Source organism: Conger conger, chromosome 10 (genome assembly GCF_963514075.1).
Source record: "Conger conger chromosome 10, fConCon1.1, whole genome shotgun sequence".
Classification (NCBI taxonomy): domain Eukaryota; kingdom Metazoa; phylum Chordata; class Actinopteri; order Anguilliformes; family Congridae; genus Conger; species Conger conger.
Window position 1 is genome coordinate 24,310,832 of NC_083769.1, and position 27,584 is coordinate 24,338,415.

Genomic DNA, 27,584 nt, shown 5'->3' on the forward strand with positions numbered 1-27,584 from the left:
TATATCCACAACAGGGTGTGCTGAAGGCAGGGCAGGGCTCTATCTTCTATAATCAAAAGTGTCCAACTAAAAACATACAGAATTCTGCATCAGATTGCACATAGATCATAATCATTACGGAAATATATCCGAAGGCATTACTCCAATAGACAAGGCCTTGAGAACTACTATGGGATGGGATAGTCAACAGCATGCCATCACTCTGCCTGAACTCTCGTTAGGTCTTGAAGTGGACTGTTCCAACTTTGTCCCCATTCCCTATTCTCATTCTAGGGCGATAGGCCGGCATATTTTTTGCTTTTTTAAAGAGCATGGCAATTTATCATGCATATGCATGTTGAGGGTAGATCAACTGAAATATAAAACTAAATGCCTTACAGAATTTAAATTTCCTCTGAGAGTCTGATAATCCGATCAGCGAGAGCAAAGTTGCTGTTTGTTTATCCATTTCCTTCTGCACATGAAATTAGTCACGAAGAAGGAATGCTTTCTCCTCTATAAATAAAAACTGTGCCGAACTTCAGCAATGAATGACACCAAGCAGAAGGGAGCCATTTCATTTAAACTAAAATGGAAACACGGTCATGGGGACCCTGACTGAGTTTAAAAATAAGAAACGTGCCTGGTCTTGCACAGATATGGCTTCACACTTAAGCCTTGTATGCAGGACTGGGTCCAGTCGACACCACGCTACCACCAGGGAATATGTTCCAGATGCAGTGGTAGACTTCCCAGAAGTCTCTGGAGCAGAAATGACAGCTGGGGTGGGGTTCAGGGGAAGAGGCGAGGGCACATGTTGAAATAACCTCCATTTATACATTTATGCCAATTCTACATGGAACTTGCATGCATTTGAAATGAATATCCAATGGTTATCAATATCAGTATTACAGGAAAGAATGGTAATAAAGTCAAGAAGACTTATAAACCTTGTTAATTGATTGGATAATGTCTTCTGTGACTGTGAAGATAATTTGTATTCAAATTCAGAATGGAATGAGCAGAATTTCAAGTGGTTTTATAATGGTGGTTCTAATGAAGCTATGTTAGAAACACTGGCTGTAGAAGAAATTGAGATATCGATCCTTTAATACAAAGTATATTTGTGGTTCCATGCTACTTGCTGTAATGAATTTGAGGTGACATAATGAATTTTGAATTGTTTGTCTTGCTCCCATTATTAATCCGTCATGAAGGCTAACAAATAGAACAAGAATAGACAAGTATGTTGGTTTAAAAGCTAGCCTTCTTTAATAAAATGGTCAGTGCACTAAAATGACCTTTTAATGTTAAGTGCTTGTGTAATTGGAGGCTATAATAATTAACTTCACAGAAAATGCTATCTTTGCTTTTCAAAGAAAATAACCCGATATAGATGTATTCCTTTGTACATTGATTGGTTCAAGTAAATTCTCTCTGTCTGTCTAGCAACATCCAGGGACACCCTTGTAGACAGGCAGTGGAAATGCTAGCTAGCTGGAGATGCTGTGTTCCACACAATCAGAAAATAAGAAAATATCCAATGGCTGTTGGGGGAACACAAAGTGAGATGTTGAGGAAAATCAATCTCTGTTAGCTGAGGTACATACACTGTTGAGAACATTTCATATTTGCCTCTGCCTACTTTTTAAACTTGAGGGGTTTGTGTAATGTGTTGTGAAAGACCTCTCGGGTATGCTCAAACGAGTGACTTCTTTTTATTGTGAGAGTGACACAAGTCCACACAAAAGCGCATTCTCATTAAGGAGCTCTGCAGGGCTCTTCACTAGATTAACAGTCAGAATCTGACAGAGGTCAATGTGGGGAAGTGGCTCGCTCAATGATGCACTAGACTGTGCCGTTCACTTTACTGCCTGGGCACTAAATACTACCTCAGGAAACCGTAAAAGAGAGACGCTCCAAAAACATACCTGAAATCTCTCCTAAAATATATTTTTCATTTTTACTTCCGTGTCCTGGTAATTAAAACAAGTGGGATGCTGGACCCTGCATGAGTTGCCAAAAATTGCAGCGCTTTGTGTGCCAAATCCTCAGCCGGGCACCTTAGCCATAGCATATTGGCAAGCTACAAGTGCTATAGCTAGAGAGCGTCCTTCAGCCAGGAAAACAGCGAGACGTGCTAAACCAATAAAGTGAACACAACTTTTGATGTGTCCTTGAACATAACCCAGATATCCAATCCAGGCCTGGCAAATCCCCCCTGCCACACTGCACCTACCGCCGGTCTAAGAATCCCTTTAAAAGCACACGGCCTCCGAGGCAGGATTGATATAAAGGTGAAAGCATTAAAAAAAGAGGAAATTGATCTGCAGGAAACGGGCAAAGTTTCTAGTGCAGCTTCTCTGTGCTGCTCCAGTGACATCAGTACTGAGGCAGGGACAGAGGTATCCAGGGACAGGCACAACTCAGATTTAGTTGATGTGGCACGGAAGTGATTTCATTCTCCGATACGGGGAGGGGAAAGTGATGAGTCACCCTCCGCCCTTACGGTCACCCTGGCGAAGGGTCAATCGGATCAGACCGTGCCAATATTGACCGTAGCGGCGCGTTATAAATCATGGCTATTGGCTTCTTACAGTGTCAGAGTAAACCCCGTATGATTCCCCTGGGTCGTGCCGCCGCCTCGCGTGGCCCAACGCGCAGGACACACGGGGGGCGGATATTCCACCGCCGGCCCTGGCTCCCAGTCTGTGTCCATAAGGATTCAGTTCCAGTGGAACGGGCTCTAATGCTCTCGACCGCGGCTCCTGGAGCAGAACTGAGGGGCATTTTGTTATTGTGTTTGTGTAATGGCTGTAGCTGGTCTCCCTGCAGGATTCTCTCGGTCTGACAGGATAACGCTAGCTGCACCAGCTCTGACAGGCTAACGCCGGCTGGCTGCACGGCTGCATGTTAAATCGCAGGGACTCCTTTCACCGGGTACCGCCGCGACGGACGACGCCACATTGCAAATATTCAGTCCACTGGTTCGCAAGCTCACAGTAAGGAAAGCAGCCGGAACCGTGTGAGCTACAGGCACAGGCATATTTACGCTACAGCAGCTGAATCGGAGCAGCCTTTTTTTCCCCCCCTCGTTCCCCAAAAGGTAAAGGGATGAAAAACAGAAAAAGACAGCGCCTTGGAACCCTTCCATTTTACATATTTGATAAAGCAGAGATGTGCCAGCCCTGCTCAACTACTGCCCAGAAGTGACAGGATTGGAGGGGAAAAACAGCCGTTGAGTTGTCAAGAGCGGAGACGGCGTAGGAGTGTTTATCTCGATTCAACTGTCACTTCCTCAACGATGTGTTAAATCAATACAAATATGGCTCAACATCCCGTCTCGTAATCTGAAAGACAGCCTCTCACAGGAGGAAGGGAGAGACGGGGGCCAGTCAGGGCCCATCGAGCTGCGTCTGCAGTCAGGATGTGGTGGGCGTCAGGGTCAATAACGGGGAACCGAGGCTGGAGAGGCGGGCAGACGCGTGACCTCGATTGTTTAATGATGGCAAGGAGGGCAGGAAAGGATGGGAGTGCCACGGAGAGGAACCCGTGTGCAGATCGCGCCGGTTTTATTAATGTGTCTGTGAGTCAGCGTTTGGTGCTGCCTGAAAGAGACCCACTGAAGGCAATTAACCGAAGGATGGAAATTGATCCCTCCCCTCTGTTTGCTCGTGTTGTTCTGCGCACGAGAGCTTGCTAGCTTGTCTTTCTGTGGGTCTTCAGGAATTCAGTTTGGTGTGAAACTTTGGTTTGATAATCAGTGTTTTTTTTATTACTATATGTGATGCCCAATGAACTAACACCCAATGTGAGCTCTACAACCATGCAGGAAAATGTTCCTACATGATTTTCAGCTAACTTTAGAAGATGCCTTTAATGGGAGAGTATATAATGCAAATATTGAGGGCACAAGACCTTGCTGCCCATTGAATTTAACGTAGAAAACCGAGGAGATTTAACAACCAAAGAAAACCTTATCAGTTATTTTTGTGTGATCAGTTTCACTATTTATAGCAAATAATGTTTGTTTTTGTATATGTTTTGGGAATATATTTTTATAAATAATTTATGACATATTTTCACAATCTGCTTTTTATATTGTTAATCGAGATTCAAAATACCATTGGGGAAGTTTTATTTTGCCTTTGAAAGTGTAATATTCCCCATTCACTTTAATGAGGGCTCCAATGTTTTGCCCTCAACATGCACAGTACAGGTTTACTTCTGGGGCTTCTGAAGCCTTGGTTAGCTGAAGGCGTGCTTGCCTGTCTAGTTAAATATGCATGTCTACGGAATAATCTAAGCTCGTTTCTTGTTTGAGTGGCTGGAAAAAAGACATGGCCTGATTTTGAGAATTTTGAGAAAACAGATGGCTTGCAATCAGCTACATTTGAGGATCACTAGTAAGTCTAATGAATGATTGGTTGCACAAGAAAGTACGAACGCATGGTGCTGCTTCAAGCACACGGCGTCGGGTATGGAAAGTCAAAGACATGGAAGAGCTGGTTCATCATATCAATCCTATTCTCGGGCTTCATATTTACTTAACATATTGAAAGGCGTACCTCACTCATAAATCAGTGAACAGACCCAGATCAATATGTTTGCCTTCATAGGCAAACAAATGGTGCGTATTATTTCAAGTACATCTCGCCTGAAAATGGCTGCCAGCTGGTGTCTCTTGGTTTTTCATTACTTATTCTCATACGCATGTGTGTGCAGAATACCAATTCCACACTGCGAGGGAGAGGATTTTGCCAGTGAAAAGATGTGGAGACATGAATGCAGTACCTTGCTCGGTCTGTTTTTCAGGGTGCTGGCATGGCAATCTTATTTTTATGAATGACTGCCAAAACATTTATAGTGAACCCCAGAACTATGATATATTGAGTTGAGTACGCGTGTTGAATCCATGCAGTTCTGACCTTACATCACCTCGAAACATGAAGGATAAAAACAAGCACACATCCACCACACATGCTCACAAACCACACACGCAACAAGCGCACATGCTCACGCACACGCACGCACACACACACGCAAACCACACATGCACAAGAGCACACACGCACACACACACATGCACACAAACCACACATGAACAAGCGCACACGTACATGCAAACACACACACATACACACAAAGGTACATGCATACATACACATTGACAGACATGCATTACTGTATTGATTTAATATATACATATTATCTGGTACATCTATGGTCTCATATCATGAGGTGCACTGGGCCCAAGCAGATGTTATTGCGACTGCAAATGACAAGATTATTATTACAACCATTCCAACATAACATCCTATTCCTTACAAACATTTGAGCTCCTTCATAATTAAAATAAGCAAGAACGTTGATAATATGACCGATTTTATCAAATGAAAAAAAGCTTGTTGTTTGCTTTGCATTTTTAAGAAGCAGACAACAAGCATCCAAATATTTATTAATCAAATTATTTTTCAAGATAAGAAAATAGATCAGCATCGGGATTTCAAGGTAGTCTCTTCAGAACATTTATAAAACCACAACAATGACACTAAAACTGTATCTGTGAAATACTAATCACATAAACACAATGATAGCAACAGCAGTCATAATTTCCTATTATTTGCAGACATGGTTGCAGTTATTCAAACCTGCTTCACTTAGCACTGACAATTAAGGAAAGGGTGATGGGGCAAAGTAGAAAATTATTCATCACTTCATCCCCAGACTTTCACTGGAGAGCTCGCAAGGGGGAAATAAGATCAAATGGATCTGAGATTGACTGAGAGCAAAGCTTCTTCAGAGAGGTCAGCAGTGGAAATGTTGGAGCTGGTACAGCTTTGGATAACTATTCTGACCAGTGGGCAAGGCGATGCAGACAGCGTTTAATCTCATCAGACTCCTCCTGGACCACTTTGATCACAGCCAGTAAAAGAAGCACGCCCAGTGAGATATAATGTCCACCATTTTTATTATTCTTTTTGTAAATCTCTCCCCACTGCAAACAAGCCCAGCCCCCAGAAGGCCCGCAAACACGCGCTAATTACTGGCGAGGGTGGCTAGCCAGGGCCCTTACTGCTTCACCCAACACCGCAGGCACGGGGCAGAGCGGGGGCTCTCAGCCAGCCAGCACGGAGGGCGGCGGAACGAACAGGGGTTTGAACGTCCTGAGGCGGGGTTGGCGGGTGATGCGAGGCGGGTCTGGCCCCGGAGGCTCCCAGCCGCTAGCGGATTGGGCCGAGGCCTCCCAGGGCGGAGGAGTGGCGCGGGCCGGAGCTAACGGCAGGCTGGGAAAGCACTCCATTAAACCGGCAGAGAGGGTGAGCGATGCACCGCTGGAGGGTGATGACCAGAGAGCGGTTTGGCCGCCGCAGGACGGCGCGAAATGGCGGAGGAGGGTAAGCCTGTCCCTGTAAAATAACTATAACGCCAGCAGAACAGCCAAACACACTAAAAATCTGCATCAGCAGAGCCTTTTAGACACGTTCTCACAGTTTGTTCTGTTGTGTACGTTATTTGGCTTTTGGGTCATTCCAAGGAAACTGACGTTACAACTGCTGGATGGCGGTAAAGTCCGGTACAACTACATCATTGTATTATTTCCTTCTGAGGGTTATGAAAGCATATATCATTCTTTTATGTAGCTGCAATGGATTTAACCACTCAAATATCCGGTGTTGTACTGTCGGTTACTGAGAAATTGAGCTTTTGGCTATTCTTTGTCTTTTTGGTATGGAAACCTAAGAACAAAAAACAGCTGGAAAAAACTGAACTGTGGGGCCAGCAAGATTATAGGGAAGGCACAAAAACAATCAACAACATGTATGTAGGAAACACAATGAAGAGATCAGCGAACATTCATAAGCTTTGGTGGATGTCACAAGCTACTACAAAAATGTCCATGTGCAATTGGCATATTAAATTATACTCGAAAATAAATAAATATTATATTCGTATTAAATGCATAATAGCCAGCGCTGCAGTTGTGCAGTTGATATTAGGATCCTGATGATGGAATGCTCCTAATGTTTACGCCGTCTGTGTCTTAATGAATGTTTGTTGCCATTTAATTGTGTGAAGCCAAAGGCAAATTGCAACATTCAGTAAATAAGTTTCTGTTCGCCCGCATTCACTGACGATTAAAGAAGTGTAAAGAGTTCTGTGACTGCTGGCAGAACATGTGAATGAGATGAAAAGCACAGGCCTTTCAGTTCTTTCTAGCTCATCATTCCCCTCCTGTCTAGAGAGCATCCCTGGGTAGTTAACTCTGTCTAGCTCGGCATTGATGTGTGTGTCTTCCAAGCGGAGGCCTTAATGGCTTCACGGTACAGTGCAGCGGTGCCTAACTGTGCTTAGCGTTTAAAGGCAGAATGCTGGGAATCTTGGTAACAGCCGGTCCCCATCGACCGCTCGTTTGAGCCGCTAGCCGTCCCTGAAGAAGCGCTCCGCGGGAGAGACCTGCGAGGGCGAGGAGACCGCGCCTCTGGCGGCTGTTAGCCTGCAGAGGGCTCACGCACGTAGGGGGCGGTATTGAGCGGCCCTGGAGCTCTGTGCCTTCCTGTCACGCTGGTCCCTAATTGTGCCGTGAGGCTTTAATCCTGCTTCAGCATGCCCCTCCCTCCCCCACCAGGCTACATCCGCTGTGTACCCTCCACAGACACAAAAAAAAACTTACTGTACAACCAACTGCTTTGTGTAATGGGACAGGGTGTAATTAATCATGTTCTTGAGGATGGAGCGCACAAACGGCTTTCGGCGAATCGGGCGCTCCGCTCGGCAACATTGCAGACTTGTTTTCCTCGGCGTGCGGTTTAGATATCTGCCGAGGTCAACAGTGAACGGGAAAAAAACGTGTTGCCGCGTGCCTCCATCACGTTCGACAGGCTGATGGAGTGACTGGACGCATCCCAAGGAAATAAAAAATAAATTTCCTCAGCACTTTTATTGAACCGTGAGACACGGCAGCCGCCAGACTTGCTGCTTTGGGGAGAAGTACCACGGAGGGATATAGTTTGTAATAAAAATCGTGACAACATGCGCAAATAGCTGCCATCTGTGGACTTTTTTTGGGTTCTACAGAAGGGAAAGGCAAATTGTTTTGTCTGTACTCGACTGTGTTTGTGCAAGCAGGGCTAAAATCCCTCTGCTCAGGTAGAGCTGCAGTGCACTCTGTCAGAGAACGCGGCTTTATTCAGATTATGAAAAAAGATGCAGTGTTCACATAAAAAGAAGAATACAGCAAAGAGGATCATCTGAGACACCCATGTAGCCACTTAAAAAAGCGAGAGACAGAGAGGAAGGGAGAGCAAGAAAGAGACGGAGAGCAAGAGAGAGAGAGCAAGAGAGAGGGAGGGAGATTGAGAGGCAGAGAGCAAGAGAGTGGGGGAGGGAGAGCCGTCTATTAAAAATCTGATTTTGTTCAATCAAATAAAAAAGATAAAATCTTTAATCGCTTCTAGAAAGGGAACAATGGCAGACCAATGGTCCAGGCAAGAGACATAGTTTCCTGTACTGGAGTGATCCTTCCATCGCTGACACAAGGGGGAGAGGGGATGGTGTGGATGCGCAGAGCTGAGCAGACTGCAGCAGAGCTGAGTAACTGCCATTAATGAGGAGGAGAGAGAGGGAGAGAGAGAGGGAGGGAGAGAGGGAGAGAGGGAGAGAGAGGGAGGGAGAGAGGGAGGGAGGGAGAGAGAGGGGGGGAGAGAGGGAGAGATAGAGAGAGAGGGAGAGAGGGAGGGAGAGAGGGAGGAGGCCGCAGGGTCTCTGTGTTCCACAACGCTGCTGAGGAGCTTGTTAACCTGCCTCCTGCCAGCCTGGCCGCCATCTCCCAGAAAACCCGGGAACAGCCCAAAACGCAATGCAGAAGCCGCCAGGTTCGTCCAGGAGATGTCTCTGAAAACTTTTATGCAGTAAACTTTTATACCCGCTCCACCGCTCTTCTGAGGGGGACATCTCTGAGGTGTGCGGAACAGATGAAGGGAGAGGACCAAAGTTCCCCTATCCCCCCTGTCAGAGTCACGTGGTGGGTCACATTTGATTAAAAGCAGAGCCTTGGGGGCGGGTAATGAAATTAGCGTTGACTCCCCGCCTCACAGCTTTCAGACCTAATTAGCCCTTAGCATAGCTGTGAGGAGGGAGCCCAGGTGAGTCAGATGGGGGGGGGGGGCTACTCTTAAGCCACCGCGCTTCCAGCCTAAGCCCCCAGCCAACATTGCAAAATCCCTCTGTAAAATATTCATAAGGCAACTGGGCTCTGCATGCTGGGGTAGTGCTGAGTGCTGAGTAAACAGATTGTGTTTAACCCGCTCTCCCTCTAAACTGTCTCCCACAGACTTGTTTTCCCTTTCACCTCTCTCTCCCATGACCACCCTCCTTCTCTGTACCCTCATTCTCTCATACACAAACATCTTTCTCTCCCATGCTTTCTCTCACTCTTTCGCTCTTGCTCTCTTACACCTTGGGTCTTGCTCTCGCTCTCTCTCTCTCTCTCTCGTGCATTCTGAGAGGCTGCAACAGGAAGGGAAATGACACAGAGCACCCGTGGCAGCAGGAGTATCCATGGACAGGGCTGTCAGTACTGGGTCTGCTCTGGGCGAAAGGCCCGATACGGAATGCGCTGACTCTCAGCCAGCAGTGATGATGCCGCCCCTGACTGACCTGTGCGGTCTGACACTGAGTACATTAAGCAGCCTCTGACCCGCAAATTACCCCCTCAGCATCCCAATGACACACTGCAGGTCTCCACACGCTGTCTCTTTCCCAATGACACACTGCAGGTCTCCACACGCTGTCTCTTTCCCAATGAATCACTGCAGGTCTCCACACGCTGTCTCCTTCCCAATGACACACTGCAGGTCTCCACACGCTGTCTCCTTCCCAATGACACACTGCAGGTCTCCACACGCTGTCTCTTTCCCAATGACACACTGCAGGTCTCCACATGCTGTCTCTTTCCCAATGACACACTGCAGGTCTCTTTCCCAATGACACACTGCAGGTCTTCGCACGGTGTCTCTTTCCCAATGAATCACTGCAGGTCTCCACACGCTGTTTCCTCCCAATGAGACACTGCAGGTCTCCACACGCTGTCTCTTTCCCAATGAATCACTGCAGGTCTCCACACGCTGTCTCCTTCCCAATGACACACTGCAGGTCTCCACACGCTGTCTCCTTCCCAATGAGACACTGCAGGTCTCCACACGCTGTCTCTTTCCCAATGAGACACTGCAGGTCTCTCCTACCTACATTGCTTATAGTAGCAATAAATAAATTCAAGATTTCCTCAAAGTGAACTCACAAACTATCCACAATGTCAAAAAATCTGGTGGCTAAACACAGAGAACTGACTTATTCACTGACTTATGACTTATATCTCAAATGAAATCCTTAAAATCAGCTATTTTTATCATATTATATGCTTCTCCTCTTGCTGCTCTCCTCCTTCCTCGTTCTCACTCTTGTCTCTTGTCTTTTCATTTTGCCCCGTCGTCATTTTCCCTCACAAAATGAAGGCATACTTTTGACCGTTTACCGCAGCCTATGGAAATTGAAGTGGAAATGCGGCTTATGATGATGTAGCTGTGCTCATAGCTCAACGGATCGAAACACTGTTGAAGCATGACTCGCCAGTAGATGTGTATATGTCAGAAACTTTCTTCAATGCTGTCTCTATATGAACATTACAGCAGTGTATTTGTTTGGACAAAAGTGCTACTCTTCTGCCTAAAGGCTTTATCTTTCAAAGAACAATCCAGATTTTATTTTACCTGAGGGCGTAGAAAGTTATTACCCCCTCTGGGCCAAGCCCTGACTGCTAGACCTGAGTCTATCTATCTTCATATTTGGGGCAGAGTTTCCTCTTCAGAGAGCCTTCAAAGTCAAATAAAAGCATTCACAAGACAAGGAATAAGGAAGATGTTGGTGCAAGGTCATTGGCGTTGTGGTGGAAAAAGAGATCGGAGGGGCCCAGGAGTGGTGTGGGATATACCAGAGCAAGTTTTGAAATGCCGCTACTATAGGACTGACAAGAGCTGCAAAATCCTGGGTTATCCTTGTGAACTTCAAAGCAAACAACATTTCTCTGCCATTATGTAAATGGCACAGTATTTGCGCAGGGCTTGAAAGGCACTTCTTGCAGCGAGCCGGTCTTAGCGCGAGCCGCTATCACTGCAACTCTGCCAGTATCTCCGTGGCAAGGCGGTCTCTTCAGTGACCGATCACCGCATGGTCTCCCCGCTTGAATGGTATTACAAACACAGTGGGGTTTCTAGCGCGGTAAGAGATTAGGTCTTACGTGAAAGAACAGCCCTAACCGCCGTGGGTTTCAGCCTCTACTCACACAACACGTTATACAGCCGGGCAAGCTTACACACCGAGGGATCGATGTTGAGTCTCCACCACCTAGCAGACAGAGACATTCCACTGTGGCTGTGGCTGGAGCTGGCGCTAGGAATGGAATTCCCCATTTTCTCAAAGACTGACATCATCCATCAATGCTTTTCAAATACACTGACACTACAGGATACCCCTACCTATAGAATATATTAACATTTTTAAATATAGACATATAGCCACAATGAATTGAATGTCAAAACTGGTAGTTGATACCATATATAAATTATAACATGAAGCATAAAGTGTTCATTATTCCCCTGGCATTTGGGGGAATCCAAAGAAATTATTCAGAACAAACTGTCATGAGAAAAGTTCACAAAGATCACAAAGTAGGAAATACTAGAATTTTTTTCTGGAAATTAAAATGTAGTTCAGACAAAATGTGATCATCACTGAACAGGTCAGCAGGTTGGACTGCACAGGATTCAATTTACTCTCAAACAGCTTTAAAAGATTACCTCCAGTAGAAATATGGCTGTCTAGTTGTATCAATACTCATGATGGGAATTGTGAAGACATAAGCTCATTAACCACATATTACTCCACCATAATACTGATTGGCAAAGTTTGGCTGACTAATAATTAATTTCATGTGAATTACATAATATTTGAATAAAGTTTTACCGGAAAGAAAAAAGTTTACAGCACAGACACTGGTGGTGACAATGCAAATCAGCATATCGGAAGGTGCATTCTGAAACAGGATTGGTCATTTGGGGAACTTATTTTCCAGCCAGGCATATATAGTCTTGCAAAAGCAGTTCAGCCAATTCCAAACAGGTACTAAAACTGCATGTCCACAACTGGTACACTGAGACCTTATAAAACGGTCACGATGCCAGAGTAACTGCTGATGATTTTTCAAATAACTGTTGAGTGAGTCCACCAGTGCCCCAGTAGAGTCACATGCGCTGCATGATTTGCTAAATTTAATTACAGAGGTTCTACACCGAATTAAATGTCATCAGTTTGAGAGACCAGCATGTAATGAAGTCTTGATTCCCTGAACTGCAAAGTTGATACAGGAAAAACCATGTTCTTTATGATAGTTTTCAAAAGTGCAGGATCTGAAGAATTTTTTGGCAGTAACGCTGTGCTATGAATCGTAACACTTGTTCCCATCAGCTCGGCATAGGCTGGCAATGCATAACGCACACAAACTTACACGTGAACTTAGCCATGTTTCCACAAGGTGAAAAGTCTGTTTTACCGCAGTCGAGCATTTAATATGCATCTAGTCAAGAGAAACCAGCAACAAGAGGCAAGCAGAAATGCACACAGGATGAGAAATGCGCAGGCCTAGGCACTAAGGGACAGTAATGCAGCTGCTTCTACCCACACAAGATGCTCTTTCAAAAAGATGCACCCTCCCTATTCCCATGATGCACCGCTAAAATGTTCTCAGGGAAGTGTAAAGGACTAATTGTGTACGGGGGGAAAAAAGAAAAAGATTTGTGGAATAAATTCATTTAAAGGCTTTAGCACTGGAAAGCGTCCAATCAGAGCTGCAGAGACTGATAAAGTACGCCAACAGCCTATTAATAGCCCCTCACAACACAGGGGCCTGAGGAGGGATTCCTTAATTTACGTGCGAGAGAGCTGCAAAGACAAAGCCAATCCGCAATCTTATAATAGCACAACAGAGACTCATCAGTCTAAACCGATGGCACAATGCAGACGAATCAGACCCAGCCAACAGCCCAATCACTCTTACCCGGAGACACTGTGGGAGCAGGAACCAGCGCAGCCAATACCAGAAAAGAGAGCAACGAGGTGCAGAGAGGGGGAAGGGGGGAGAGGCGGAGCCGGTACCTTAAAGAGGCGGAGGATGTTGGCCACCATGATGGAGACAGAGCTGGCCGAGGCCCCGATCACGCCCACCACCCTCTCAGGCTTGGTGATGATGGGCGGCCCCCCGCTCAGGCACTTGACGTCGGTGCCGTCCTTCTCGATGAGCGCCTGGACGAAGGTGAGGGACTGCTCCAGGGCGTGGGTGTCACGTGAGCAGGTGTCCAGGATGCGCGCGCCCAGCGTGATGTTGGGCAGCAGGTCGTGGTCGTTGTTGATGCGGTCCAGGGCGAAGAGCATGGCCTCCAGCCGGTGGATGCCCTTCTCCTTCTTCAGCTCCCCGCACGCCTTCCCGTCGTTCCCGCGGGCGTGCACCGGGAACAGACCCCCCAGCGAGATGTCCCCGTCGATCCGGATGGAGTTCAGGTGGGTGTGACCGGGCGGGCGGGGCTTGGCCGCCAGCGTCGCCACGGCGCAGCAAAGCAGGACCAGTGTGGAGCTCCGAATGATAGTCCAACAGCCAATCAAATCCCTCAAGCAGACTGGGGGCAGAGCCATGGTGAAAAGCCAAACCCACATCCGAGAACAATCCCTTTTGAGTTGTAAAAAGGAAAAATCCCCCAAAAACTTCAAATTTGAATATCCTTTGGAGCAAAGACTCTTCAAAACCCTTATCCTGTCTCTGATCTAGCCTCGATAAGATTAATCAGGTTTTTGTACTTTTTTTCTAGAATTATTTCACTCCTGTCTGAAGGCAGGAATTATGGGTATTTCTTTAAACAGTCTGGCAGAAAGTGCCGGCCAGCCCATGGAGATCTCTCTCCGGAGACATTAGGAAGAACAAAAGATAGACAATGTGCTCCTCTCCACTCTTTCTCTGGCCCCAGTCGGGGTATTTAATCTTTCCTCTCCTGAAAAGAAGGGGGTGCTGTGTGTCAGTCCGCCAGGCCCCTCAGGTGCCACGGCATTTCTCTCACAGACCGATGAGTCGATTCCTGAAAGGCAAAAGAACAGACAAATGAGTCACCTGGAGAAGGGGAGGGGGGAAAGCTGATTCTGGTGAGCGATTGGCCCTCACGACTCCTGGATGACACTTCCTCAGCCACGCACTTCTACAGTTGCTAAGCACTCCCAGGGTCAAACTGAATTGAAGTGAACTCAGTCACACACCGCCATTCAGTTTAGCAGGTACCGCAAAAAAGCAGGAGCAGCAATGGTTAGGTTCACCATTTCTCTCCCCACCAGTCAAATTCAGATCTTTCCACCAAAGCATGAGAAGGTTGGGCACACGCTTTCAGCGAAGTCAGTAACACAGCCATGCACAGCAGCCGTATGAGAGAAAACAGATCTGGACCGGCAGGGCGACCTGTGCCTCAGCCTCCCTCTGCTCTGCCGTTAGTGCTCCCAGAGAGCAGTGAGGAATTATTCCACAGACATTGATAATTACTGATTCAGTGATACGCAGTATGACTGTGGTATAACCGCAGTCAGTTCCCTTCATGTGAATCTCCCCAGGGTTTTTTACTATGGAGTTGTGAAAGAGCCGTCACCCAATTAAGAGAACGGGATAAATCATAACCTGAAATTCCCTGCATTACTGGAGATGTCTGTTCTGCGCCCTGGCCTATCAGGGGTGGACATCAGAGAGGTGTCTCAATTGCACAGCTCCTTCTCTAAAGCACAATAAGCTAACGGTGCTATGGAGGTGTGTCCAGCCCAGGGTACAAGCTCATTGGCTGCAGCGAGGGGGGAGGGATTGTGCCAGCGATACCAACCCGCTCTACGGTCTAACCTGTGCCCCACCCTCATCGCCTGTACCAAGCACACGGTCTGCCATACCACCCCCTTCTCCTACCCCTCCACGCACAGCTGACGGACAGCGTCTCAGCACCTGGAACTAGGGCAACATCAAAGCCAGGCCCACAGGGGGAGGGTCCTGACTTTGATGCAGCTGATTAGAAGAACAGGAGAACCGGGAGGAGGAGAGGACCAAGAGAGGGATGAGAGGAGGTGGGGAGGAGGCAGCCGACATCTTTTGCTGGAGGAGGTTCCTCCTCACCCTCATTTATCACCCATACCCACCCCTCTCCATTTCGGGAAGCTTCCGCCGCCCGCGTTGGTACAGAGCGGTACCACCCTGCCTCGCCATGGCAGGTCGCCTCTCTCTCTTCGCGGCTCTGACAAAAACAATCACCGCCGCATCGGAGAGCGGCGTGCCCAGCGCATACAGATGCTATCAGCGCCCGCACAGGAGTAATGAGGGCCCGGGAACGGGCACTGATAACAGGATTCAGCGATAGCCCCGCTGTCAGGAAGCAGTGATTCACAGCGCCTTGCCAGGTTGGGAAGCACCATGCAAGCGCCTCTGGACGTGTCCTGCACAAACACATTCAATGATGTAACGGGCTGAAACATCCAATCAGAATGAGATCAGAGGTCAGCGTTGGTTGAACCCTCTGGGAATGAAAGAGGCCATCATCCCTGTGACCTATTGGTTCTCAAAGGTTCTAACTGTGCCGTCCCACTAAATGCATTTGCATTGGTTTTGCTCAATTAAGAGCAGTCCTGCGGTGTAACGACTGAGGACGGACCCGTTTCCAGCATGCACAATTGCCGTACCGAAACACACTGGAGATATAGAATGCGCTTGGATATAAGTTTTTTCAGATGTCTCGAGTTGAAGGAGTCCCCAGTTGTGTAACTGCATTCATGAATAATGTACAGAGCTGCAGGCAGATACACAACTGGATATCCCCCACCTACCTCCCCCACCTCCACCCCCCCCCCCCCCTTTCTTCTCCACCAAGTCAAATAATGAGGAATCCCAGTGCTGGTTACTTTATGGAGCCCTGCTTCATGCTGTAGTCTCATGTTCCACTGGGTAAAGAGAAAAGAGAAAGATATTTATATCACAGCGCTCACATCGTCCTCCTAAAACACACCATCAATAATAGATGAAGGCTTCCCAGCTGAAGAATAGTAGTGTTCTCACTGAGGACTGGGACTGGTGGGTGAACGCAGGAGGAGCAACACTTATTGTCTTTGAGGTGCAGAGGCAGAGAGAGAGAAGCCCAGCGTCCACTCAGGACCAATCAGGGTCTGTGATGTTAGAGAGGTCTACCCTGCAAAGTAATGCACTGGATCCTTTCTCTCGTTGACATGAAAGCATGTGGAGTGTTTCGTGACTGTACGTTATGTTCTGCTCTGCCACTGCAAAACTCATTGTTTGATTTTGAGGACAGAATGAATTCTTTTCGCATTTTAACATTCAATAAGCTTGATGTAAGAAACAAATAGCAAATAGTTTATCCTGCAACAATGATTCGTAATTCTCAAAGCTCTTTTCCCCATCTATCACAATCTATCTTTTAGATATGATTATTATAAGATTCAACAGAACATCCGGCTTATTGATTTGAATAATACATGTAGTAGTAGGCAAGATGTTATCAGATTTCAGATTTCAAATCCCTTTCCTCCCATGTTCCTTCTGATTGCATCGGTAATAAAGTAACACTGATGGTAATTACATCTTGATGCCGTACAGAATGGGCAAATAAATTGGTACAGTATCTGATAAGTGTTTAGGAGAACAACAAGAAGTGGGACTTTTATTCTTTGTGGCTTACGCAGCTATTTCTGATACAACATGGCTCAGGAGAGCAAATAATCCTCCCCACATCTTGTTAAAATTCGGGGATTGTGGCTGCAATGAAAACCAGCATACACAGAGGTCTCCCAGGATGGAATTTGTGAATCACTGGTATGTATGACAACCCTAACCGCCCCTACTGAGCTACATGGACAACTGCCTTCCTGCCTTTCTATATGATGAGTGACCAGTGGATTAATGAGTTAAATCTGCCGACAAAGGGGTGAAGTAATATGGACTCTGCAGGAGCAATCTGGCTTGGTGCCTCCTCCTGAATGCCAGGGGAATAGAGAAAGGGGTAGAAGGGCAGGAGAAGGCAGGGGCGAGGGGGAGGGGGTGGATGCAGCTGAGATTCATTGCGTGCCGACTCGAAGCGACAAGGTCTGTGAATAGACCTCCCTGCCATCCCCCATTCTTCCCATCTCCTCCAATGAAAAATGTCGCGCCACAATTCATTCGCGGATAATGCAGGAGTAATTATGTACAATGGAGGTGATAGTGACCTAGTGTCCCTCCCCTCTTACAGTCACCGTGGATACGCATGGCGGTAATAGAACACTAAGGTGATGCAGTGAGGTCTGTCATTGTACGGGGTACGGAACGCGTATGTTTGTAAAAAACGGATCGAGTCATTCGCAGGCAGGGGCTGAGATGGAGTGAGGGGTGGGTTCAAAGCGCAGTAATGATCCCTAATGCTGCGCGTTCCGCTAATACGGCCGTGGGAGCTGGTGCGCTCATTCAGGCCCGCCGCGCCAATGCCCCAATTACAGAGGAGCACTGTCGTCAGTCAGCGGCTCCGCATCAATGACGTATTTACTCCACTGTGCCACGGCTGATGGGGGAGTGAGCTATCATGGAAGCCATAATGGGGGGAGCTCCAATAAGCTGTTAACCACTCGCATGTTTCAGCCAGCTAAAAGGTTTTGCACGGGCAGGAAAACACGATTGGTTGGAAAACACAATGATTGTTTCATATCAGTTCATTGCCGATGCATTACAGCATCTCTATCCATGTTACAGTTTTTTCACAAAGACCCATTCTCCATCGATACCAAACACTACGTCTAATACAGAGCTACAATTTATTTTGACTGAAGTATACTGTCCCTGCTGAAAAAACAACAAACAACTCAAGCTAGGTTTAGAAACAGCCAGCTTGACCAGCTTGACCAGCTCCATTTCCAAACTGGTCAGGCTGGTATAGCTGGATAGTACAGCAGGGGTACGGTCACTATGAATCCCTTAATAGTCTTAAAGATGGTAGGAAAAGCTATCTTATATTGGCATGTATGATTTCCCCTTCCTCTGTCTCCGTGTTTGCTTCACAGAATTCCACTCTGGTTCAATTCTTCAATACCAGGAAATCCTCTGTAAGACAGTTAATACACAGCTCTGTGGGTGTTCAATTACACAAACACTCTCCCTTGAAATAACCTTCTGCCGGATGGCCCAGCCTGCCCCTCTTGGACTCCCTTTGTACAAAAAGATGCGTAAAAATCAAAGAAATTGGGAACAGCACCAAGAGATAGACAGCCATTAGAGAGACCTGAACGGGCAGCGGAGCACTTACGGCTACCTGAGAAGAGAGGGAGAGAGAGAGAGAAAGTGTGAGACACCTGAAGAATGTTAATGCCAGAGTTCCCAATCAAAGCCAAATCCTGCATATTGTTAACTTAAGCATTCATCTTCCCGCTGGGACCACGATGAAATGTGAGCTTGCAGCAGTTGTAGTCAGATTCCTGTTACCTAATAGATGATCCATTATGAATGAAGTGCACACAGAGAGATAACCTGAAGGGGAGTTGTTCAAATCTGGAAAAGACATCATGGTTTCTACACTGTTGGGTGACATAAAAACATATTTTTACGCAACACTACAATGCAGACACAGTATAATCACCATGACTGTCTTGGGGAAAACAGCCAAATATTGGAAGCCTTTTTGAATATTCAGAATATACCCTTCTTTCCTTCAGTCCCATGTTTGAGAGCTGTGTTTGTGTCATACTGATTCATGTTACACAAGTTTGGGGAAATGATTTGCAGCTTGTTCATTTGGGTTTCTGTGATTATTTGTCCTAATTGGGACAAAATTAAACCAATAAATATTACCTGTATGGTACAGAAAAATATGATGGATATATAACTTTCTTTTTCTACATATCCCTGTACGTATATTCACTTTATATGTCTCTAGGCTCAGGGTGCTGGACTAATGTAAAGAGCATAACATGGGGTACACTATATATTTAAGGGCTGCTATGCATACAGTTGTTCTGAGTATAACTCATGGCAAGGAATACGTGTCCATTGGGCAGAAACACCCCAGAAAATATTCACGTTTTAAGACATGGGCACGTATTCCTGTCTATCCCAAGCTTGAAATATGAGAGTGTTTATGACTGCAAAAAGACACGTCCGTGTGTACATTTTAAAGGTTGGTTTCTTAAAGACGGCCATCATAAAAAAAGCATAAAATGTGTGGTGAGCAATTTTCCAGGCCTCTGAATCCCTTGACGGATTCCTTCCATTGTGTTTCCCTGCAACACATCTATTATTCGCGATATAATTACACCCTGCAAGTGACAGGAACTGCGCGGCGTCAGACATTAATTAAAGGCCTGTTTATACCCCTCCTTACAAACAGGCCTTTATAATACAACACTTACCCTGTTGCCTCTTAATATCTCCTCAATATTGCTTCTCTCTGTTCTAAACAGCTAGATGTAAAGTGAATTATTTATGGCACTACTTAAAACATGAAGCAGGGGAGCTCCTTGGTAGCCACAGCTGAGGAGCGCTCCATCTTAGCCAAGCGAAATGGTATGTAGGTTACTTTTATTGCTAAGGCATTCCCAGGACTTCAGGGACAAACGGAGGGCAGAAAAAAAAGAAAAGAAAAGGGAAGGATGAGCGTACGTCTTTGTGTAGACTCCTTATCCATGGCCCACTTTGCAGATAGTCTGGCTAATTTATCATGTCAGGGGTTTCAGAAAACACAGAAAAACAATCTAAGAACCAAGATGCCTTTTGAGTGGCTGGCGATTTCTTAAGTGCTGAAATACCTGCGGAAGTGCAGGAAGTAAACACAGAGGGGGGGGGGGGGGGGCAGCGATGAGTACAGCTGACGCTCTGGCATCTCTCTCTGCTAAGGCTCAACGAAATTACTGCTGTCTTGAATTTCACCGAGCCTAAGCAATAAGTACTCTTTCATGCTATTACAATGGATATTTCCTGAACAACAAACGACCTCACTACACTGAGGAACATCTAACAAGCTGTGCGCTTAGCCAAGATGGACATCTCTCAACGTTAATGAATACAGATTGGCACTGAGTGGAGGTGGGTGGAGGTTTAGTAATATACAGTATAAAAGATGGCTGTGTGCACGGACCCCTCCTCTCAGCCCCGCCATGGACTCAGCCCTGCCGACTCGCACTGAGACATGCTTTTCATCTCCCTGTTAAAAGCTTCTCGGCCTGGAAGAACACTTTTCAGAGGGTTGCAGGCTGGCAACGGGGAGGATGACTCTGACTAACTCAGGCTCCTTTAGGTACAAACTGTGTTGCTTCAGGCAATATATGCAACAACGGACGGTACATGAAGAAGAGGAAGCCATACAGGTAGGAAGATGCTTCTCTATGCTTACATCCAGAATCCCCCAAGAACAATTTTATTATCCTTTTTCATTTTAGGATCAGCTTGCTGCCGTCACATGACACAATATCTGGGCATATTGTACACAATAACCCCACATTCTCACTTATTATCATTCACCTCAGGCACCGGTATTAGCAATCTGTTACCCAATATGACACCGATAACCACAGACCCTTGTACAAAGTTTCCCTCCCTTGCATCAGTCAAGATATGCTGATGGAGAGAAGAAAGGGGCATCAAATGTATGGAAATGAGGGTGTCCAGAAAGCAAGCCTCCCTCTCTGAACTGTGGCGTGTGTCTCCAGAAGCGTCAATGTGCACCTTGTGTTAAAGACCCAAATGAAGTAAAGAGCTGCAGGGGAAATACTCCATCAGCGGATAAACACTGCATAAATGAGGAGGCTGATATTTACAGCTGAGGGTTTGCCGTGTCTACAGGGGGCGGAGATGGCGGGTATCACGCTAGCTCGACGGAAGGAGGCGGCGCCCTACCCACAATCCCTTTATGCGGGGGCCAAACTGGGAGCGTGGCCCGTGCGGTCTGCCAGACGGGCGAGGCTAGCGACAGGCGGTCCAGATGAGCGCGGCCTAGTGGCTAATCCTCGCCGCTGAGCGCTCGCCACGGCCAGGATCCCCAGGGGAGCAACCGGCGAGGGACGCAGCAGGGACCAGGAATCGCATGGCAGCTCTCGCTCTCCCTCCTTCCCAAAATAGAAACTACGCTCCTGACAACAGAGCCCATGAATATTGCATCCCTCTGCTTTTTCCCAGGGCTGTCTTGCAGGGCTTTAGCGCCGTGGCACGCCTGAATGGATGAGGTGCGGATATTTGCAGAAATAACCCCCTCCTCCGCATTCACCCCCGGATGCGACCGCAGACCATTATCCGCCAGGCCTTGAGTGGCAGCCTTCACACGTATCACATGGACATGATGGGAGGTGGTGAAAGTGCAGCCCAGGGATGTCTAGGTATTGCTCTTCAAATTCGAAAAGGAAGCACTTCGGCTGCCCTCTACTCTGTGTGAGCTCACTTGGACTCACAAGATGGATCCGCTCTTAGCATGACTGAGAAGACCAGCTCATTAATCCAGCAAAGTGAATACAAAGCCTGTGCTCATTTTTCTTCTCCAATAAAAATAAATACATACTGCGGAGTATCTGTACATATCAAGATAATAATAGCCATAATATAGCCTCTAATAGTCAGAAAATGTAAAGAAAATAATAATTAATAGCCTTCAGCTTAATCAGCTGATTTTTCAACTCTGAGCCACTTCAAAACAGTAATATAGTGCCATCAAATAAGCACATTATCTTTGACTGGTGCCCTAATTTCCACCTTCACCCAGGTCTGTAATTCATAGATTCCAGGACCTGAGGTACACGGTCTGTCACCAGAAGACAAAGGTGCTCAGATCCGCTGACCTTACCATTATCCCCACGGCTCATTTCATGGTCTGTGCCTGCTCTCGGCCCACGCAGATAAGGCAGGGATCAGAGGATAGGCACACGTCCTGCGCAGGCTTTGTCTATGGGTGATGAACACACTTCGAGGGTGATCTTCCACGCCGGATTATCAGGTTCGATTCAGGACACGCTCTGAGGCCGGGTGTCAGAGCACCGACTGCTCCAACTCGAGCTAACGAGCTACACTTCAAACGATGTCACGCTGCGGCAAAACAGCCACGTCACAGATCTGAGCTGATGGTAAACATTACCATTATCCGGGGATCAGCAGCCGGGTCAGACGCACGCAATCGTGAGGGTGTTGACGGTCTTATTTTCAGCATTTCTTTTTTTCTCGATGGTTATGAAAGCATCTCGTGTGCGGAATTAAGCTGGGAGCTGAGCAAGCTCCCAATCTGCCAGCACTGCTGTCTCTTCCACTCTTCTTATTTATCTCCACTTTGAAGATCTGCCCAGTTTCAAAGTGAATCCTGGCAGCTTTGCGTATGAGGGAAAAACTGTTTGCACACCTGATAGTGCAGACTGCAGGTTCCACTGATGCACAAATGCAAATAAGAAAAGAAAACGCACAACACTATCTTATTAGTTGGCAACTTTCCTCATTATGACTGACAAATGTCAAATTAAAAGACATGCCTAAAACAATTCATGAAGTTTCCAACTAAGAAGATATCTGTAGTGTTGTAGAGTTTAGTCTAGTTTAGTTTTCTTAGCTTCTGGTAGTATGAAGCTGAAGGTAAACCTGGAGGAGCAGTTGGCTGAGCTTTGACATAAGCAATGGTCTACAACGTGAAGTTAACTGACCATTAACTGTCTCTTCTCTGATCTCCAGCTCTCATCACTGCAAATCATACAGATGAATATACAGCAGGTTCTGCCAAAACCTTCTCCCCATACTAATCTCTGATCACAAATATCTTACTGAAAGTGGCTTTCAGTATCCCGTTGAAAGCAAAATGAATGAATTAATGAATGAATGAATGAAATAATGTGTGGTAGTGTAATCGCTGGCCATCATTAATACGAGACCTTAATGGTTTTACATATGGAGAAGGACTAATGCTGTCAGAAGGAGAGAGTTAGAAACAAACAATGGACAGCAATGTTTTTTGGCCAGACCACAATGGGTGAAAATTAACTTCATTTTTAGGCATCGTTTGTCTTCCGTGACATGGCTATTGATATTACACACTGCTGCTGATGCAACACCGTCACCTGAAGCCAAAAGTTTCTGAGGATAACAGTAAACATTTTCATCATAAATTCAGGTAACAATACAGTAAAAAGCTCCTGGCGGAAGAGTTGGTCTTGAGCAGTGCTGAATCAATTCCCCAGCTAAAAAGGCTTTCAGCTCCAAAGTACCAGTTTTGCAATCTCCTTGTTGGGAGCTGGGATGTCTGCTTCAGGTTATATGGTCCATCTGAGGGGCTGGGGACAGGCCTGTGCCCACACAGAAGCTTTCCTGGAGGAATGTGATTGTGTTTGAAAATGAGCGTCGGGCATTAGGCCCGAAGCCAGAGGAGCTGAAAGCACTACTCTTGCACATCGTACGCACAGTTCCCCCATGTGTCAGTCCGCGATCTGCATTCACAATCTATCTTGACTTTACCCGCAGGTAGAGGAAGGTATCGTTTAAAAGAGAGAGAAAGCTGGCCCCCTATGGCTGTTTTCGAATGAGTTGCTCACCGTGGGGGAAAAAAACATTTGGACAGAACTATTTGCGACGTCAGCTCGTACGGGCGAGCAAACTGTCTCTCCAGATGGAAGCTGTGCTAGTCACAGCCGCGGCGTGGCGTGGCATGACTTTAGTGAGGTTGTCAGCCAGCAGCAGGAATGGGAAGATGGACGTTTAAGCAGGTAGACAGGGAAGCATCCATCCAGCTGTCCCTGTCAAGCTCTGACAGCTAACAAGGAAGGAACAGGCCAGAGAAGTAACTTAATCAGCCCAACTTTCCATCAGATGAAATGGTACCAGAACTTTCATCTCAGAGGTTTACATTTACAATCCTATGATACATATGATATGCACTTAATTACTCTCATAACGGAGTACACAACATTTATCTATGACAAGTGCTAAACAATGTAATCTGAAATAATATGAAAGGAGAATCATATTGACTAGGTACAGATATACAGGTCTCATCCACAGTGACCACTTCATTATGTATTTGACACAATTTGCACTCAATGACCCCTTTATTAGGTAGGCCTGTACACCAGCTCGTTAATACACATACCTAATCAGCCAGTATGCAGTTTGTCAATAGATTGTCTTTTGTATTCTATGGTGCCCACACACAATCATAGAGTCAGGTACTTAGATAAATCAGGTACTTTCCCCTCACTCTGTATTTCTTATCACAGTCAATCTGTTATATAAACTGCTCAGCTGGAGATTGGAAGTTCATGTCAGAGTGATGACAAAGACCCGAGTCGTGAGACTGTAACATGGGGCATGCTGAAGTCATCCAAAAAAAAAGTTTTGCAGCAGAAATTTTTCTCCCCAAGAACCAAGCTGAGCTGGCATCTCACAGCTGGAAGCAGAGAATGCTTCAAACCAATAAAATGAATCCATCCGTCCCTCCCAAAAAAAGGAATCGGTACAGTGAGACAGAATTGTTTGAAGTGAATCAATCTGCAGTCCCAGTAGTTGCTGATGATCTGGCAAACAACAAAGAAAGAAACAGCAGAAAAGCCCCTTCTGATCCACTCCCATTTTCTCCCAATTCATTCTCTGTTTTATCCGCAGCTGTCGAAGGAGCGTTGCGTATTCGATTCCAGCGTGTGATTCCCCGATCGAAGGAGAGGGGAATTAGCACACCGTGAGATAAAGGCTTGGACAAACCTCGCTCGTGTTCTCCTTTACCTCCTTCTCCTTCACCTACCCAGCTTTCATGCAAAACAAAGCAGTGTGTGTGTGTGGAGAAAAATAATAATAATAATTCAACGACCTGCACTGGTGCAATTCTATTACCCCCAGCCCTGACAGGAATCAGGATCATCTCACCTCAAAATCTCTTATCTGCTTTTCACGGCATCCTGGCTTTCTGACAGCACCTCATCATCTGAGGGAGCGCTCGGGCAGAATTCTGCTCAGGCTTGGCAGGGCCCCTGCCCCCTCCCTCCAGCTGAAGGAGTCTCAGCTGTGCTGTGCGGAGGCCTGGACTGAGGACTTATCCCCAAACTCCCTCTCCCCTCTCCTTCCCTTCCCTTCCCAGAAACCCTACCCGCCCTCGCCCAAGCAGTGGCGTGTTCGCCGCTGTGTGCGGATCCCACAACAGAAACGTGTCCGTTTAATTATTCAGTCTCCTTTCCTCTCTTTATCTTTCTCTCCGTCTCTCTCATGCCCTCTCTTCTCTTCCCCACTCTCTCATGCCCCCCTTCTTGCTCTCTGCAGTGCCTGAGCCTTCTTTGTTGCTCTTAATTTGGAGTCAGGCATGTAGGACCTGAGAAGTGCATTACATTTATCTTCCTGGATTAATCTTGGATCAGACGGGAGTGGAGTGGAGAGAATGAGCGGGGAGCTCTAATATGCACCGGCTAATAACAAAACCTGGCCACTGATTTCCACTGCCACCTGTCCAACCCCTATTCAGAGCACTCAATGAACCCGGAACACTCTATTAGTGCAGAACCCTGGGGGGGGTGTGTGTGTGTGTGTGTGTGTGTGTGTGTGTGTGTGTGTGTGTGTGTGTGTGTGTGTGTGTGTGTGTGTGTGTGTGTGTGTGTATGTGTGTGTGTGTGTGTGTGTGTGTGTGTGTGAGTGTGTGTATGTGTGTGTGTGTGTGTATGTGTGTGTGTGTGTGTGTATGTGTGTGTGTGAGTGTGTGTGTGTGTGTACACATGTGCACGTGTTTATATGTGTGTATGAATTTCTGTGCATGCATGTGTTCGTGCTTGTGTATGTGAGCATGCACAGGTGTGTTTCCGTGTGTTTGTGTATGTGTGCGTGCATGTGTGTGTGTGTGTGTGTTTGTGTATGTGTGTGTGTGTGTGTGTGTGTGGGTACATTCATGGGATTTTGCGTGCATATGTCCCTGGGGAAACAGAGTTCAAATTTCTCAGTAATATGAAGATGAATATGAAGCCTTCGGTTATGCCATCATAGCTTTTACATTTTACATTTAGTATCCAGTGAGTGATTATAAATGGACCTTCTCTGTGTGAAGCATGGAGGCAAAAAGCAGTGCCAGATACAAACTTCAGCTCTGCCCAGGATGTAAATATGATTACACCATCAGAATAACAGCAAAATAGCCTGCAAATCAATTTTATTAGGAAACCCACCCCAAGTATAATGTGTTCTTTACCAAAATATATAATATATTATAATATTTTAATATAATTGTATTATATTATATTATATTATATTATGTTATATGATGTATTGCATTATTGTATTATAATTGTATTGTATTATAATTAGTCTTACGCCATTAATGCAAATACCTAGTCAACCAATCATGTGGGAGCAACTCTCTGGTACAAGCTGACAATAAGGTGACAGCAATTCATTTCACCACACATTACAACATCTCTGAACACGTAAAACGTTTAAGTGGATGGGCTATAACAGCAGAAGACCAATAAGTCCAAACAATAAGTCTAATATGTACCTAATAAAAAGTGGTCACAGAGTGAGTATGCACATAATGAACAGCATTTGTAAATGCATATGCACTTTTCCACGTTACACAGTGCACGTACACTAGGTAACTGAAACTGATCATGGAGAGCCAACCATGCTTCGTCTTAGCACAGCCCAGGAGTTATATGGAGACAGGAGATAGGACTCATGGTTAGTGTCAGTCAACATCTTGGGCAGCCTGTAGGTAGTGGTTAAGGTAAATGACTGGGACACGCAAGGTCGGTGGTTCTAATCTCGGTGTGATCCACAATAAGATCCGCACAGCCATTGGGCCCTTGAGCAAGGCCCTTAACCCTGCATTGCTCCAGGGGAGGATTGTCTCCTGCTTAGTCTAATCAACTGTACGTCGCTCTGGATAAGAGCGTCTGCCAAATGCCAATAATGTAATGTAATGTAATCTTGTTTGAACCAAGCATTGCTCTTCACATCACTCTAATAATAATAATGGTTCAAATCATAGACTTGCTGATAGTAAATGCTCCTACTTGCTCTACTCAATGTTGCTTTGCTGTCATGAATGGAGCAAGACCATGGTAGACAGGGCAACAGCCTGTACATATGTAAAAAAAAAAAAATGTCTGTTTTATTACTTATTGTTTAAAATCAAATAACCAAATAAATTAACAACAGTACAATGTTGCAGTCACTACATCAGCCTGCAGTTCAATCTCCACATGGCGGTTTTAAAATATTCAGCTCTGAACATTGCCCTCAATAATATATGCAACTTATTAAAACAAAATCTCCTCCTGGTATTCATCACACACTGACAGGTCCTTCGGAAGATAAAGTGTTCTGCTTCCGCAGTCCAAAAAGGAGGGAAGTAAAGCCCAAAATAAGGTCATTTACTCCTGCACCACCCAGCTCTACCAGCTGTCACTCTCACAGACGACACGCTTTGAACTGCTAACCAGACTCGTGGCACTTAATATTGATGCGTAAGCTTCATTCCTAGTTTAATCCTAGAATATCTACAGCTCAGATACTGCAA

At 46.1% G+C, this 27,584-nt stretch overlaps 1 protein-coding gene across 3 annotated transcripts in view; it reads right to left on the minus strand.

The window, feature by feature from the left end:
• LOC133138881 (metabotropic glutamate receptor 4-like) overlaps positions 1 to 27,584 on the minus strand; it is a 281,844-nt gene that overhangs the window by 201,023 nt on the left and 53,237 nt on the right. For all 3 annotated transcript variants that reach the window (XM_061258002.1, XM_061258004.1, XM_061258003.1), the window contains exon 2: positions 13,189 to 14,159. In XM_061258002.1, the coding sequence (XP_061113986.1) occupies positions 13,189 to 13,743 (555 nt within the window). In that variant the 5' untranslated portion in view covers positions 13,744 to 14,159. The remainder of the gene's footprint in view (positions 1 to 13,188; positions 14,160 to 27,584) is intronic.